At 45.4% G+C, this 16,551-nt stretch overlaps 1 protein-coding gene across 1 annotated transcript in view; it reads left to right on the top strand.

Moving 5' to 3' along the window:
• Window positions 1–16,551, top strand: part of LOC115136298 (clathrin interactor 1-like) — a 90,451-nt gene that overhangs the window by 34,405 nt on the left and 39,495 nt on the right. Inside the window, exon 5 of the mRNA XM_065023913.1 lies at window positions 2,079–2,255. Coding sequence (XP_064879985.1) covers window positions 2,079–2,255 — 177 coding nt within the window. The remainder of the gene's footprint in view (window positions 1–2,078; window positions 2,256–16,551) is intronic.

Below are 16,551 nucleotides of genomic sequence, written 5' to 3'. Positions count from 1 at the left end.
CAGATGCAAGTCATGTTCTGGTTTTCAACCTGGTATATATGTACATATGTAATGTGCACAAATGAAAAGTATGTAAATGATCAACTTGAGTGGCTCCTTGGATACCAACTGTATGCGTTTGTGATTTGCTATGACAGAGTTGAAAACCTTGGATGGTTTTTGTACATGTTTTGTGTGGCTAGGCCGAGCCTGCATCTGTTTTCAGTGGTACAACAACACATGCTTTGCAGCCTAATGGCATCACAGAAATGTGAGAAACTCTGAAAATGTACGGTGGGGGAAAAAAGTATTTAGTCAGCCACCAATTGTGCAAGTTCTCCCACTTAAAAAGATGAGAGGCCTGTAATTTATCATAGGTACACTTCAACTATGACAGACAAAATGAGAGAGAAAAATCCAGAAAATCACATTGTAGGATGTTTAATGAATTTATTTGCAAATTATGGTGGAAAATAAGTATTGGTCACCTACAAAGAAGCAAGATTTCTGGCTCTCACAGACCTGTAACTTCTTCTTTAAGAGGCTCCTCTGTCCTCCACTCGTTGCCTGTATTAATGGCACCTGTTTGAACTTGTTATCAGTATAAAAGACACCTGTCCACAACCTCAAACAGTCACACTCCAAACTCCACTATGGCCAAGACCAAAGAGCTGTCAAAGGACACCAGAAACACAATTGTAGACCTGCACCAGGCTGGGAAGAATGAATCTGCAATAGGTAAGCACCTTGGTTTGAAGAAATCAACTGTGGGAGCAATTATTAGGAAATGGAAGACATACAAGACCACTGATAATCTCCCTCGATCTGGGGCTCCACGCAAGATCTCACCCCATGGGGTCAAAATGAGCAGAAGAACGGTGAGCAAAAATCCCAGAACCACACGGGGGGACCTAGTGAATGACCTGCAGAGAGCTGGGACCAAAGTAACAAAGCCTACCATCAGTAACACACTACGCCGCCAGGGACTCAAATCCTGCAGTGCCAGACGTGTCCCCCTGCTTAAGCCAGTACATGTCCAGCCCCGTCAGAAGTTTTTGTCACTTCTAGATTAGACTACTGCAATGCTCTACTTTTCGGCTACCCGGATAAAACACTAAATGAACTTCAGTTAGTGCTAAACACGGCTGCTAGAATCTTTACTAGAACCAAAAAAGGCGAAAATTGAAAAAAAAGGAGTAATCCTTAAATATTTGAGTAAGATAACATATTTACTGTAGAGCTGTGTTAATCTTTTTTCATGCTTCGCTCTCAAGAATTAGCATTTGGTGCATGGCATGAGCACTCACTAGGCTCTGTTACATAAAGTCCCCACTGAGACAAATACTCCAGGACAGGCCTGTTGTGGCAGTGAAACAATGGTGCCTGTGTTCAAATAAAGGCCTGGTCCCAAGCTCTACCAGACCCTCATCCAAAGCTCTACCAGACCCTCATCCAAAGCTCTACCAGACCCCCATCCAAAGCTCTACCAGACCCCCATCCAAAGCTCTACCAGACCCTCATCCAAAGCTCTACCAGACCCTCATCCAAAGCTCTACCAGACCCTCATCCAAAGCTCTACCAGACCCTCATCCAAAGTTCTACCAGACCCTCATCCAAAGCTCTACCAGACCCCCATCCAAAGCTCTACCAGACCCTCATCCAAAGCTCTACCAGACCCTCATCCAAAGCTCTAGCAGACCCTCATCCAAAGCTCTACCAGACCCTCATCCAAAGCTGCTTTAGCCTGGAACTGCACTGCACTGTTCTGTTCTTTTTCTCGCTCTCCCTCTCTCTCGCTCTCTTGCTCTCATTCTCTCTCGCTCTTTCTCGTTCTCATTCTCTCTCTCAGCGAAAACAAACGTCACTTTATTTGCTTCAGTGTTGACTTCCCCTTTAACTGCTTAACCCTGTCACTATGGCCAATGAGAGGTCAGGTTTATGGATGGTGTTGATTCTATTGTTAGTTTTCAATTCAAATGACCCCCACCATGGTGTAATGCGGGAAGCCAAAAGTGAAATGATTTCCACACTTTTTTAATTTGGTGAATGCCCGTGTATTAAAGTGTCCAATCGTGTTGTGTTCCTCCCCTCATCGCCAGACGACAATGGGAAGGACCAGGGCGTCAACGTGCGTCAGAAGGTGAAGGAGATGGTGGAGTTTGTTCAGGATGACGACCGGCTCCGGGAGGAGAGGAAGAAGGCCAAGAAAAACAAGGACAAGTATATCGGCGTGTCCTCAGACAGCACTGGAGGAGGAGGATTCAACAAGACCAGCTGTAAGTGTCACCACACGGGAGGGAGAGCAGATTATCTGTGATGCTCTGTTGAGAATGTGTCACTGTCATTTACCTCTAGTCCCTGTCATGTACCTCTAGTCCCTGTCATGTACCTCTAGTCCCTGTCATGTACCTCTAGTCCCTGTCATTTACCTCTAGTCCCTGTCATTTACCTCTAGTCCCTGTCATGTACCTCTAGTCCCTGTCATTTACCTCTAGTCCCTGTCATGTACCTCTAGTCCCTGTCATGTACCTCTAGTCCCTGTCATTTACCTCTAGTCCCTGTCATTTACATCTAGTCACTGTCATTTACCTCTAGTCCCTGTCATTTACCTCTTGTCCCTGTCATTTACCTCTAGTCCCTGTCATTTACCTCTAGTCACTGTCATTTACCTCTAGTCCCTGTCATTTACCTCTAGTCCCTGTCATTTACCTCTAGTCCCTGTCATGTACCTCTAGTCCCTGTCATTTACCTCTAGTCCCTGTCATTTACCTCTAGTCCCTGTCATTTACATCTAGTCCCTGTCATGTACCTCTAGTCCCTGTCATTTACCTCTAGTCCCTGTCATGTACCTCTAGTCCCTGTCATGTACCTCTAGTCCCTGTCATGTACCTCTAGTCCCTGTCATGTACCTCTAGTCCCTGTCATTTACCTCTAGTCCCTGTCATTTACCTCTAGTCCCTGTCATGTACCTCTAGTCCCTGTCATGTACCTCTAGTCCCTGTCATGTACCTCTAGTCCCTGTCATGTACCTCTAGTCCCTGTCATGTACCTCTAGTCCCTGTCATGTACCTCTAGTCACTGTCATTTACCTCTAGTCACTGTCATTTACCTCTAGTCCCTGTCATTTACCTCTAGTCCCTGTCATTTACCTCTAGTCCCTGTCATTTACCTCTAGTCCCTGTCATTTACCTCTAGTCCCTGTCATTTACCTCTAGTGCCTGTCATGTGCATCTAGTCCCTGTCATTTACCTCTAGTCCCTGTCATTTACCTCTAGTCCCTGTCATTTACCTCTAGTCCCTGTCATTTACCTCTAGTCACTGTGATGTACCTCTAGTCCCTGTCATTTACATCTAGTCCCTGTCATGTACCTCTAGTCCCTGTCATGTACCTCTAGTCCCTGTAATTTACCTCTAGTCCCTGTCATTTGCCTATAGTCCCTGTCATTTACCTCTAGTCCCTGTCATTTACCTCTAGTCACTGTCATTTACCTCTAGTCCCTGTCATTTACCTCTAGTCCCTGTCACTGTCATTTACCTCTAGTCCCTGTCATTTACCTCTAGTCCCTGTCACTGTCATTTACCTCTAGTCCCTGTCATTTACCTCTAGTCCCTGTCACTGTCATTTTCCTCTAGTCCCTGTCATTTACCTCTAGTCCCTGTCATGTACCTCTAGTCACTGTCATTTACCTCTAGTCCCTGTCATTTACCTCTAGTCCCTGTCATTTACCTCTAGTCACTGTCATTTACCTCTAGTCACTGTCATTTACCTCTAGTCCCTGTCATTTACATCTAGTCCCTGTCACTGTCATTTACCTCTAGTCCCTGTCATTTACCTCTAGTCCCTGTCATTTACCTCTAGTCCCTGTCATGTACCTCTAGTCACTGTCATTTACCTCTAGTCACTGTCATTTACCTCTAGTCCCTGTCACTGTCATTTACCTCTAGTCCCTGTCATTTACCTCTAGTCCCTGTCATTTACCTCTAGTCCCTGTCATTTACCTCTAGTCCCTGTCATTTACCTCTAGTCCCTGTCATTTACCTCTAGTCCCTGTCATGTGCATCTAGTCCCTGTCATGTACCTCTAGTCCCTGTCATTTACCTCTAGTCCCTGTCATTTACATCTAGTCCCTGTCATTTACCTCTAGTCACTGTCATTTACCTCTAGTCCCTGTCATTTACCTCTAGTCCCTGTCACTGTCATTTACCTCTAGTCCCTGTCATTTACCTCTAGTCCCTGTCACTGTCATTTACCTCTAGTCCCTGTCATTTACCTCTAGTCCCTGTCACTGTCATTTTCCTCTAGTCCCTGTCATTTACCTCTAGTCCCTGTCATGTACCTCTAGTCACTGTCATTTACCTCTAGTCCCTGTCATTTACCTCTAGTCCCTGTCATTTACCTCTAGTCCCTGTCATTTACCTCTAGTCCCTGTCATTTACCTCTAGTCACTGTCATTTACCTCTAGTCACTGTCATTTACCTCTAGTCCCTGTCATTTACATCTAGTCCCTGTCACTGTCATTTACCTCTAGTCCCTGTCATTTACCTCTAGTCCCTGTCATTTACCTCTAGTCCCTGTCATGTACCTCTAGTCACTGTCATTTACCTCTAGTCACTGTCATTTACCTCTAGTCCCTGTCACTGTCATTTACCTCTAGTCCCTGTCATTTACCTCTAGTCCCTGTAATTTACCTCTAGTCCCTGTCATTTACCTCTAGTCCCTGTCATGTGCATCTAGTCCCTGTCATGTGCATCTAGTCCCTGTCATTTACCTCTAGTCCCTGTCATTTACATCTAGTCCCTGTCATTTACCTCTAGTCCCTGTCATTTACATCTAGTCCCTGTCATTTACCTCTAGTCCCTGTCATTTACCTCTAGTCCCTGTCATTTACCTCTAGTCCCTCTCATTTACCTCTAGTCCCTGTCATGTACCTCTAGTCCCTGTCATGTACCTCTAGTCCCTGTCATGTACCTCTAGTCCCTGTCATTTACCTCTAGTCCCTGTCATTTACCTCTAGTCCCTGTCATTTACCTCTAGTCCCTGTCATGTACCTCTAGTCCCTGTCATTTACCTCTAGTCCCTGTCATGTACCTCTAGTCCCTGTCATTTACCTCTAGTCCCTGTCATTTACATCTAGTCACTGTCATTTACCTCTAGTCCCTGTCATTTACCTCTAGTCCCTGTCATTTACCTCTAGTCCCTCTCATTTACCTCTAGTCCCTGTCATTTACCTCTAGTCCCTGTCATGTACCTCTAGTCCCTGTCATGTACCTCTAGTCCCTGTCATTTACCTCTAGTCCCTGTCATGTACCTCTAGTCCCTGTCATGTACCTCTAGTCCCTGTCATGTACCTCTAGTCCCTGTCATGTACCTCTAGTCCCTGTCATGTACCTCTAGTCCCTGTCATTTACCTCTAGTCCCTGTCATTTACCTCTAGTCCCTGTCATGTACCTCTAGTCCCTGTCATGTACCTCTAGTCCCTGTCATGTACCTCTAGTCCCTGTCATGTACCTCTAGTCCCTGTCATGTACCTCTAGTCCCTGTCATTTACCTCTAGTCCCTGTCATTTACCTCTAGTCCCTGTCATGTACCTCTAGTCCCTGTCATTTACCTCTAGTCCCTGTCATATACCTCTAGTCCCTGTCATGTACCTCTAGTCCCTGTCATTTACCTCTAGTCCCTGTCATTTACCTCTAGTCCCTGTCACTGTCATTTATCTCTAGTCCCTGTCATTTACCTCTAGTCCCTGTCATTTACCTCTAGTCCCTGTCATTTACCTCTAGTCACTGTCATTTACCTCTAGTCCCTGTCATTTACCTCTAGTCCCTTTCATTTACCTCTAGTCCCTGTCATGTACCTCTAGTCCCTGTCATTTACCTCTAGTCCCTGTCATTTACATCTAGTCCCTGTCACTGTCATTTACCTCTAGTCCCTGTCATTTACCTCTAGTCCCTGTCATTTACCTCTAGTCCCTGTCATTTACCTCTAGTCCCTGTCACTGTCATTTACCTCTAGTCCCTGTCACTGTCATTTACCTCTAGTCCCTGTCATTTACCTCTAGTCACTGTCATTTACCTCTAGTCCCTGTCATTTACCTCTAGTCCCTGTCATTTACCTCTAGTCCCTGTCATTTACCTCTAGTCACTGTGATGTACCTCTAGTCCCTGTCATTTACATCTAGTCCCTGTCATGTACCTCTAGTCCCTGTCATGTACCTCTAGTCCCTGTAATTTACCTCTAGTCCCTGTCATTTACCTCTAGTCCCTGTCACTGTCATTTATCTCTAGTCCCTGTCATTTACCTCTAGTCCCTGTCATTTACCTCTAGTCCCTGTCATTTACCTCTAGTCCCTGTCATTTACCTCTAGTCCCTGTCACTGTCATTTACCTCTAGTCCCTGTCATTTACCTCTAGTCCCTGTCACTGTCATTTTCCTCTAGTCCCTGTCATTTACCTCTAGTCCCTGTCATTTACCTCTAGTCCCTGTCATGTACCTCTAGTCACTGTCATTTACCTCTAGTCCCTGTCATTTACCTCTAGTCACTGTCATTTACCTCTAGTCCCTGTCATTTACCTCTAGTCCCTGTCATTTACCTCTAGTCACTGTCATTTACCTCTAGTCACTGTCATTTACCTCTAGTCCCTGTCATTTACATCTAGTCCCTGTCACTGTCATTTACCTCTAGTCCCTGTCATTTACCTCTAGTCCCTGTCATTTACCTCTAGTCCCTGTCATGTACCTCTAGTCACTGTCATTTACCTCTAGTCACTGTCATTTACCTCTAGTCCCCGTCACTGTCATTTACCTCTAGTCCCTGTCATTTACCTCTAGTCCCTGTCATTTACCTCTAGTCCCTGTCATTTACCTCTAGTCCCTGTCATTTACCTCTAGTCCCTGTCATGTGCATCTAGTCCCTGTCATGTACCTCTAGTCCCTGTCATTTACCTCTAGTCCCTGTCATTTACGTCTAGTCCCTGTCATTTACCTCTAGTCCCTGTCATTTACATCTAGTCCCTGTCATTTACCTCTAGTCCCTGTCATTTACCTCTAGTCCCTGTCATTTACCTCTAGTCCCTCTCATTTACCTCTAGTCCCTGTCATGTACCTCTAGTCCCTGTCATGTACCTCTAGTCCCTGTCATGTACCTCTAGTCCCTGTCATTTACCTCTAGTCCCTGTCATTTACCTCTAGTCCCTGTCATGTACCTCTAGTCCCTGTCATTTACCTCTAGTCCCTGTCATGTACCTCTAGTCCCTGTCATGTACCTCTAGTCCCTGTCATTTACCTCTAGTCCCTGTCATTTACATCTAGTCACTGTCATTTACCTCTAGTCCCTGTCATTTACCTCTAGTCCCTGTCATTTACCTCTAGTCCCTGTCATTTACCTCTAGTCCCTGTCATTTACCTCTAGTCCCTGTCATTTACCTCTAGTCCCTGTCATGTACCTCTAGTCCCTGTCATTTACCTCTAGTCCCTGTCATTTACATCTAGTCCCTGTCCCTGTCATGTACCTCTAGTCCCTGTCATTTACCTCTAGTCCCTGTCATGTACCTCTAGTCCCTGTCATGTACCTCTAGTCCCTGTCATGTACCTCTAGTCCCTGTCATGTACCTCTAGTCCCTGTCATGTACCTCTAGTCCCTGTCATTTACCTCTAGTCCCTGTCATTTACCTCTAGTCCCTGTCATGTACCTCTAGTCCCTGTCATGTACCTCTAGTCCCTGTCATGTACCTCTAGTCCCTGTCATTTACCTCTAGTCCCTGTCATGTACCTCTAGTCCCTGTCATTTACCTCTAGTCCCTGTCATATACCTCTAGTCCCTGTCATTTACCTCTAGTCCCTGTCACTGTCATTTATCTCTAGTCCCTGTCATTTACCTCTAGTCCCTGTCATTTACATCTAGTCCCTGTCCCTGTCATGTACCTCTAGTCCCTGTCATTTACCTCTAGTCCCTGTCATGTACCTCTAGTCCCTGTCATGTACCTCTAGTCCCTGTCATGTACCTCTAGTCCCTGTCATGTACCTCTAGTCCCTGTCATGTACCTCTAGTCCCTGTCATTTACCTCTAGTCCCTGTCATTTACCTCTAGTCCCTGTCATGTACCTCTAGTCCCTGTCATTTACCTCTAGTCCCTGTCATATACCTCTAGTCCCTGTCATGTACCTCTAGTCCCTGTCATTTACCTCTAGTCCCTGTCATTTACCTCTAGTCCCTGTCACTGTCATTTATCTCTAGTCCCTGTCATTTACCTCTAGTCCCTGTCATTTACCTCTAGTCCCTGTCATTTACCTCTAGTCACTGTCATTTACCTCTAGTCACTGTCATTTACCTCTAGTCCCTGTCATTTACCTCTAGTCCCTTTCATTTACCTCTAGTCCCTGTCATGTACCTCTAGTCCCTGTCATTTACCTCTAGTCCCTGTCATTTACATCTAGTCCCTGTCACTGTCATTTACCTCTAGTCCCTGTCATTTACCTCTAGTCCCTGTCATTTACCTCTAGTCCCTGTCATTTACCTCTAGTCCCTGTCATTTACCTCTAGTCCCTGTCATTTACCTCTAGTCCCTGTCACTGTCATTTACCTCTAGTCCCTGTCACTGTCATTTACCTCTAGTCCCTGTCATTTACCTCTAGTCACTGTCATTTACCTCTAGTCCCTGTCATTTACCTCTAGTCCCTGTCATTTACCTCTAGTCCCTGTCATTTACCTCTAGTCACTGTGATGTACCTCTAGTCCCTGTCATTTACATCTAGTCCCTGTCATGTACCTCTAGTCCCTGTCATGTACCTCTAGTCCCTGTAATTTACCTCTAGTCCCTGTCATTTGCCTCTAGTCCCTGTCATGTACCTCTAGTCCCTGTCATGTACCTCTAGTCCCTGTCATTTACCTCTAGTCCCTGTCACTGTCATTTATCTCTAGTCCCTGTCATTTACCTCTAGTCCCTGTCATTTACCTCTAGTCCCTGTCATTTACCTCTAGTCCCTGTCATTTACCTCTAGTCCCTGTCACTGTCATTTACCTCTAGTCCCTGTCATTTACCTCTAGTCCCTGTCACTGTCATTTTCCTCTAGTCCCTGTCATTTACCTCTAGTCCCTGTCATGTACCTCTAGTCACTGTCATTTACCTCTAGTCCCTGTCATTTACCTCTAGTCACTGTCATTTACCTCTAGTCCCTGTCATTTACCTCTAGTCCCTGTCATTTACCTCTAGTCACTGTCATTTACCTCTAGTCACTGTCATTTACCTCTAGTCCCTGTCATTTACATCTAGTCCCTGTCACTGTCATTTACCTCTAGTCCCTGTCATTTACCTCTAGTCCCTGTCATTTACCTCTAGTCCCTGTCATGTACCTCTAGTCACTGTCATTTACCTCTAGTCACTGTCATTTACCTCTAGTCCCTGTCACTGTCATTTACCTCTAGTCCCTGTCATTTACCTCTAGTCCCTGTCATTTACCTCTAGTCCCTGTCATTTACCTCTAGTCCCTGTCATTTACCTCTAGTCCCTGTCATGTGCATCTAGTCCCTGTCATGTACCTCTAGTCCCTGTCATTTACCTCTAGTCCCTGTCATTTACATCTAGTCCCTGTCATTTACCTCTAGTCCCTGTCATTTACATCTAGTCCCTGTCATTTACCTCTAGTCCCTGTCATTTACCTCCTAGTCCCTCTCATGTACCTCTAGTCCCTGTCATGTACCTCTAATCCCTGTCATGTACCTCTAGTCCCTGTCATGTACCTCTAGTCCCTGTCATTTACCTCTAGTCCCTGTCATTTACCTCTAGTCCCTGTCATGTACCTCTAGTCCCTGTCATTTACCTCTAGTCCCTGTCATGTACCTCTAGTCCCTGTCATGTACCTCTAGTCCCTGTCATTTACCTCTAGTCCCTGTCATTTACATCTAGTCACTGTCATTTACCTCTAGTCCCTGTCATTTACCTCTAGTCCCTGTCATTTACCTCTAGTCCCTGTCATTTACCTCTAGTCCCTGTCATTTACCTCTAGTCCCTGTCATGTACCTCTAGTCCCTGTCATGTACCTCTAGTCCCTGTCATGTACCTCTAGTCCCTGTCATTTACCTCTAGTCCCTGTCATTTACCTCTAGTCCCTGTCATTTACATCTAGTCCCTGTCCCTGTCATGTACCTCTAGTCCCTGTCATTTACCTCTAGTCCCTGTCATGTACCTCTAGTCCCTGTCATGTACCTCTAGTCCCTGTCATGTACCTCTAGTCCCTGTCATGTACCTCTAGTCCCTGTCATTTACCTCTAGTCCCTGTCATTTACCTCTAGTCCCTGTCATTTACCTCTAGTCCCTGTCATGTACCTCTAGTCCCTGTCATGTACCTCTAGTCCCTGTCATGTACCTCTAGTCCCTGTCATGTACCTCTAGTCCCTGTCATTTACCTCTAGTCCCTGTCATTTACCTCTAGTCCCTGTCATTTACCTCTAGTCCCTGTCATGTACCTCTAGTCCCTGTCATTTACCTCTAGTCCCTGTCATATACCTCTAGTCCCTGTCATTTACCTCTAGTCCCTGTCATTTACCTCTAGTCCCTGTCATTTACCTCTAGTGCCTGTCACTGTCATTTATCTCTAGTCCCTGTCATTTACCTCTAGTCCCTGTCATTTACCTCTAGTCCCTGTCATTTACCTCTAGTCACTGTCATTTACCTCTAGTCCCTGTCATTTACCTCTAGTCCCTTTCATTTACCTCTAGTCCCTGTCATGTACCTCTAGTCCCTGTCATTTACCTCTAGTCCCTGTCATTTACATCTAGTCCCTGTCACTGTCATTTACCTCTAGTCCCTGTCATTTACCTCTAGTCCCTGTCATTTACCTCTAGTCCCTGTCATTTACCTCTAGTCCCTGTCATTTACCTCTAGTCCCTGTCATTTACCTCTAGTCCCTGTCACTGTCATTTACCTCTAGTCCCTGTCACTGTCATTTACCTCTAGTCCCTGTAATTTACCTCTAGTCACTGTCATTTACCTCTAGTCCCTGTCATTTACCTCTAGTCCCTGTCATTTACCTCTAGTCCCTGTCATTTACCTCTAGTCCCTGTCATTTACCTCTAGTCACTGTGATGTACCTCTAGTCCCTGTCATTTACATCTAGTCCCTGTCATGTACCTCTAGTCCCTGTCATGTACCTCTAGTCCCTGTAATTTACCTCTAGTCCCTGTCATTTGCCTCTAGTCCCTGTCATGTACCTCTAGTCCCTGTCATGTACCTCTAGTCCCTGTCATTTACCTCTAGTCCCTGTCATTTACCTCTAGTCCCTGTCACTGTCATTTATCTCTAGTCCCTGTCATTTACCTCTAGTCCCTGTCATTTACCTCTAGTCACTGTCATTTACCTCTAGTCCCTGTCATTTACCTCTAGTCCCTTTCATTTACCTCTAGTCCCTGTCATGTACCTCTAGTCCCTGTCATTTACCTCTAGTCCCTGTCATTTACATCTAGTCCCTGTCACTGTCATTTACCTCTAGTCCCTGTCATTTACCTCTAGTCCCTGTCATTTACCTCTAGTCCCTGTCATTTACCTCTAGTCCCTGTCATTTACATCTAGTCCCTGTCACTGTCATTTACCTCTAGTCCCTGTCACTGTCATTTACCTCTAGTCCCTGTCACTGTCATTTACCTCTAGTCCCTGTCATTTACCTCTAGTCACTGTCATTTACCTCTAGTCCCTGTCATTTACCTCTAGTCCCTGTCATTTACCTCTAGTCCCTGTCATTTACCTCTAGTCACTGTGATGTACCTCTAGTCCCTGTCATTTACATCTAGTCCCTGTCATGTACCTCTAGTCCCTGTCATGTACCTCTAGTCCCTGTAATTTACCTCTAGTCCCTGTCATTTGCCTCTAGTCCCTGTCATTTACCTCTAGTCCCTGTCATTTACCTCTAGTCACTGTCATTTACCTCTAGTCCCTGTCATTTACCTCTAGTCCCTGTCACTGTCATTTACCTCTAGTCCCTGTCATTTACCTCTAGTCCCTGTCACTGTCATTTACCTCTAGTCCCTGTCATTTACCTCTAGTCCCTGTCATGTACCTCTAGTCACTGTCATTTACCTCTAGTCCCTGTCATTTACCTCTAGTCCCTGTCATTTACCTCTAGTCCCTGTCATTTACCTCTAGTCCCTGTCATTTACCTCTAGTCCCTGTCATTTACCTCTAGTGCCTGTCATGTGCATCTAGTCCCTGTCATTTACCTCTAGTCCCTGTCATTTACCTCTAGTCCCTGTCATTTACCTCTAGTCCCTGTCATTTACCTCTAGTCACTGTGATGTACCTCTAGTCCCTGTCATTTACATCTAGTCCCTGTCATGTACCTCTAGTCCCTGTCATGTACCTCTAGTCCCTGTAATTTACCTCTAGTCCCTGTCATTTGCCTATAGTCCCTATCATTTACCTCTAGTCCCTGTCATTTACCTCTAGTCACTGTCATTTACCTCTAGTCCCTGTCATTTACCTCTAGTCCCTGTCACTGTCATTTACCTCTAGTCCCTGTCATTTACCTCTAGTCCCTGTCACTGTCATTTACCTCTAGTCCCTGTCATTTACCTCTAGTCCCTGTCACTGTCATTTTCCTCTAGTCCCTGTCATTTACCTCTAGTCCCTGTCATGTACCTCTAGTCACTGTCATTTACCTCTAGTCCCTGTCATTTACCTCTAGTCCCTGTCATTTACCTCTAGTCACTGTCATTTACCTCTAGTCACTGTCATTTACCTCTAGTCCCTGTCATTTACATCTAGTCCCTGTCACTGTCATTTACCTCTAGTCCCTGTCATTTACCTCTAGTCCCTGTCATTTACCTCTAGTCCCTGTCATGTACCTCTAGTCACTGTCATTTACCTCTAGTCACTGTCATTTACCTCTAGTCCCTGTCACTGTCATTTACCTCTAGTCCCTGTCATTTACCTCTAGTCCCTGTCATTTACCTCTAGTCCCTGTCATTTACCTCTAGTCCCTGTCATTTACCTCTAGTCCCTGTCATGTGCATCTAGTCCCTGTCATGTACCTCTAGTCCCTGTCATGTACCTCTAGTCCCTGTCATTTACATCTAGTCCCTGTCATTTACCTCTAGTCACTGTCATTTACCTCTAGTCCCTGTCATTTACCTCTAGTCCCTGTCACTGTCATTTACCTCTAGTCCCTGTCATTTACCTCTAGTCCCTGTCACTGTCATTTACCTCTAGTCCCTGTCATTTACCTCTAGTCCCTGTCACTGTCATTTTCCTCTAGTCCCTGTCATTTACCTCTAGTCCCTGTCATGTACCTCTAGTCACTGTCATTTACCTCTAGTCCCTGTCATTTACCTCTAGTCCCTGTCATTTACCTCTAGTCCCTGTCATTTACCTCTAGTCCCTGTCATTTACCTCTAGTCACTGTCATTTACCTCTAGTCACTGTCATTTACCTCTAGTCCCTGTCATTTACATCTAGTCCCTGTCACTGTCATTTACCTCTAGTCCCTGTCATTTACCTCTAGTCCCTGTCATTTACCTCTAGTCCCTGTCATGTACCTCTAGTCACTGTCATTTACCTCTAGTCACTGTCATTTACCTCTAGTCCCTGTCACTGTCATTTACCTCTAGTCCCTGTCATTTACCTCTAGTCCCTGTAATTTACCTCTAGTCCCTGTCATTTACCTCTAGTCCCTGTCATGTGCATCTAGTCCCTGTCATGTGCATCTAGTCCCTGTCATGTGCATCTAGTCCCTGTCATGTACCTCTAGTCCCTGTCATTTACCTCTAGTCCCTGTCATTTACATCTAGTCCCTGTCATTTACCTCTAGTCCCTGTCATTTACATCTAGTCCCTGTCATTTACCTCTAGTCCCTGTCATTTACCTCTAGTCCCTGTCATTTACCTCTAGTCCCTCTCATTTACCTCTAGTCCCTGTCATGTACCTCTAGTCCCTGTCATGTACCTCTAGTCCCTGTCATGTACCTCTAGTCCCTGTCATTTACCTCTAGTCCCTGTCATTTACCTCTAGTCCCTGTCATGTACCTCTAGTCCCTGTCATTTACCTCTAGTCCCTGTCATGTACCTCTAGTCCCTGTCATGTACCTCTAGTCCCTGTCATTTACCTCTAGTCCCTGTCATTTACATCTAGTCACTGTCATTTACCTCTAGTCCCTGTCATTTACCTCTAGTCCTCTCATTTACCTCTAGTCCCTGTCATTTACCTCTAGTCCCTGTCATTTACCTCTAGTCCCTGTCATGTACCTCTAGTCCCTGTCATGTACCTCTAGTCCCTGTCATTTACCTCTAGTCCCTGTCATGTACCTCTAGTCCCTGTCATGTACCTCTAGTCCCTGTCATGTACCTCTAGTCCCTGTCATGTACCTCTAGTCCCTGTCATGTACCTCTAGTCCCTGTCATTTACCTCTAGTCCCTGTCATTTACCTCTAGTCCCTGTCATGTACCTCTAGTCCCTGTCATGTACCTCTAGTCCCTGTCATGTACCTCTAGTCCCTGTCATGTACCTCTAGTCCCTGTCATGTACCTCTAGTCCCTGTCATTTACCTCTAGTCCCTGTCATTTACCTCTAGTCCCTGTCATGTACCTCTAGTCCCTGTCATTTACCTCTAGTCCCTGTCATATACCTCTAGTCCCTGTCATGTACCTCTAGTCCCTGTCATTTACCTCTAGTCCCTGTCATTTACCTCTAGTCCCTGTCACTGTCATTTATCTCTAGTCCCTGTCATTTACCTCTAGTCCCTGTCATTTACCTCTAGTCCCTGTCATTTACCTCTAGTCACTGTCATTTACCTCTAGTCCCTGTCATTTACCTCTAGTCCCTTTCATTTACCTCTAGTCCCTGTCATGTACCTCTAGTCCCTGTCATTTACCTCTAGTCCCTGTCATTTACATCTAGTCCCTGTCACTGTCATTTACCTCTAGTCCCTGTCATTTACCTCTAGTCCCTGTCATTTACCTCTAGTCCCTGTCATTTACCTCTAGTCCCTGTCACTGTCATTTACCTCTAGTCCCTGTCACTGTCATTTACCTCTAGTCCCTGTCATTTACCTCTAGTCACTGTCATTTACCTCTAGTCCCTGTCATTTACCTCTAGTCCCTGTCATTTACCTCTAGTCCCTGTCATTTACCTCTAGTCACTGTGATGTACCTCTAGTCCCTGTCATTTACATCTAGTCCCTGTCATGTACCTCTAGTCCCTGTCATGTACCTCTAGTCCCTGTAATTTACCTCTAGTCCCTGTCATTTACCTCTAGTCCCTGTCACTGTCATTTATCTCTAGTCCCTGTCATTTACCTCTAGTCCCTGTCATTTACCTCTAGTCCCTGTCATTTACCTCTAGTCCCTGTCATTTACCTCTAGTCCCTGTCACTGTCATTTACCTCTAGTCCCTGTCATTTACCTCTAGTCCCTGTCACTGTCATTTTCCTCTAGTCCCTGTCATTTACCTCTAGTCCCTGTCATTTACCTCTAGTCCCTGTCATGTACCTCTAGTCACTGTCATTTACCTCTAGTCCCTGTCATTTACCTCTAGTCACTGTCATTTACCTCTAGTCCCTGTCATTTACCTCTAGTCCCTGTCATTTACCTCTAGTCACTGTCATTTACCTCTAGTCACTGTCATTTACCTCTAGTCCCTGTCATTTACATCTAGTCCCTGTCACTGTCATTTACCTCTAGTCCCTGTCATTTACCTCTAGTCCCTGTCATTTACATCTAGTCCCTGTCATGTACCTCTAGTCCCTGTCATGTACCTCTAGTCCCTGTAATTTACCTCTAGTCCCTGTCATTTGCCTCTAGTCCCTGTCATGTACCTCTAGTCCCTGTCATGTACCTCTAGTCCCTGTCATTTACCTCTAGTCCCTGTCATTTACCTCTAGTCCCTGTCACTGTCATTTATCTCTAGTCCCTGTCATTTACCTCTAGTCCCTGTCATTTACCTCTAGTCCCTGTCATTTACCTCTAGTCACTGTCATTTACCTCTAGTCCCTGTCATTTACCTCTAGTCCCTTTCATTTACCTCTAGTCCCTGTCATGTACCTCTAGTCCCTGTCATTTACCTCTAGTCCCTGTCATTTACATCTAGTCCCTGTCACTGTCATTTACCTCTAGTCCCTGTCATTTACCTCTAGTCCCTGTCATTTACCTCTAGTCCCTGTCATTTACCTCTAGTCCCTGTCATTTACATCTAGTCCCTGTCACTGTCATTTACCTCTAGTCCCTGTCACTGTCATTTACCTCTAGTCCCTGTCACTGTCATTTACCTCTAGTCCCTGTCATTTACCTCTAGTCACTGTCATTTACCTCTAGTCCCTGTCATTTACCTCTAGTCCCTGTCATTTACCTCTAGTCCCTGTCATTTACCTCTAGTCACTGTGATGTACCTCTAGTCCCTGTCATTTACATCTAGTCCCTGTCATGTACCTCTAGTCCCTGTCATGTACCTCTAGTCCCTGTAATTTACCTCTAGTCCCTGTCATTTGCCTCTAGTCCCTGTCATTTACCTCTAGTCACTGTCATTTACCTCTAGTCCCTGTCATTTACCTCTAGTCCCTGTCACTGTCATTTACCTCTAGTCCCTGTCATTTACC

The sequence above is a fragment of the Oncorhynchus nerka genome, linkage group LG10 (assembly GCF_034236695.1).
Source record: "Oncorhynchus nerka isolate Pitt River linkage group LG10, Oner_Uvic_2.0, whole genome shotgun sequence".
NCBI lineage: Eukaryota > Metazoa > Chordata > Actinopteri > Salmoniformes > Salmonidae > Oncorhynchus > Oncorhynchus nerka.
Note: the sequence above shows the minus strand (reverse complement) of the source record. Positions and strands in the feature narration are given on the sequence as shown.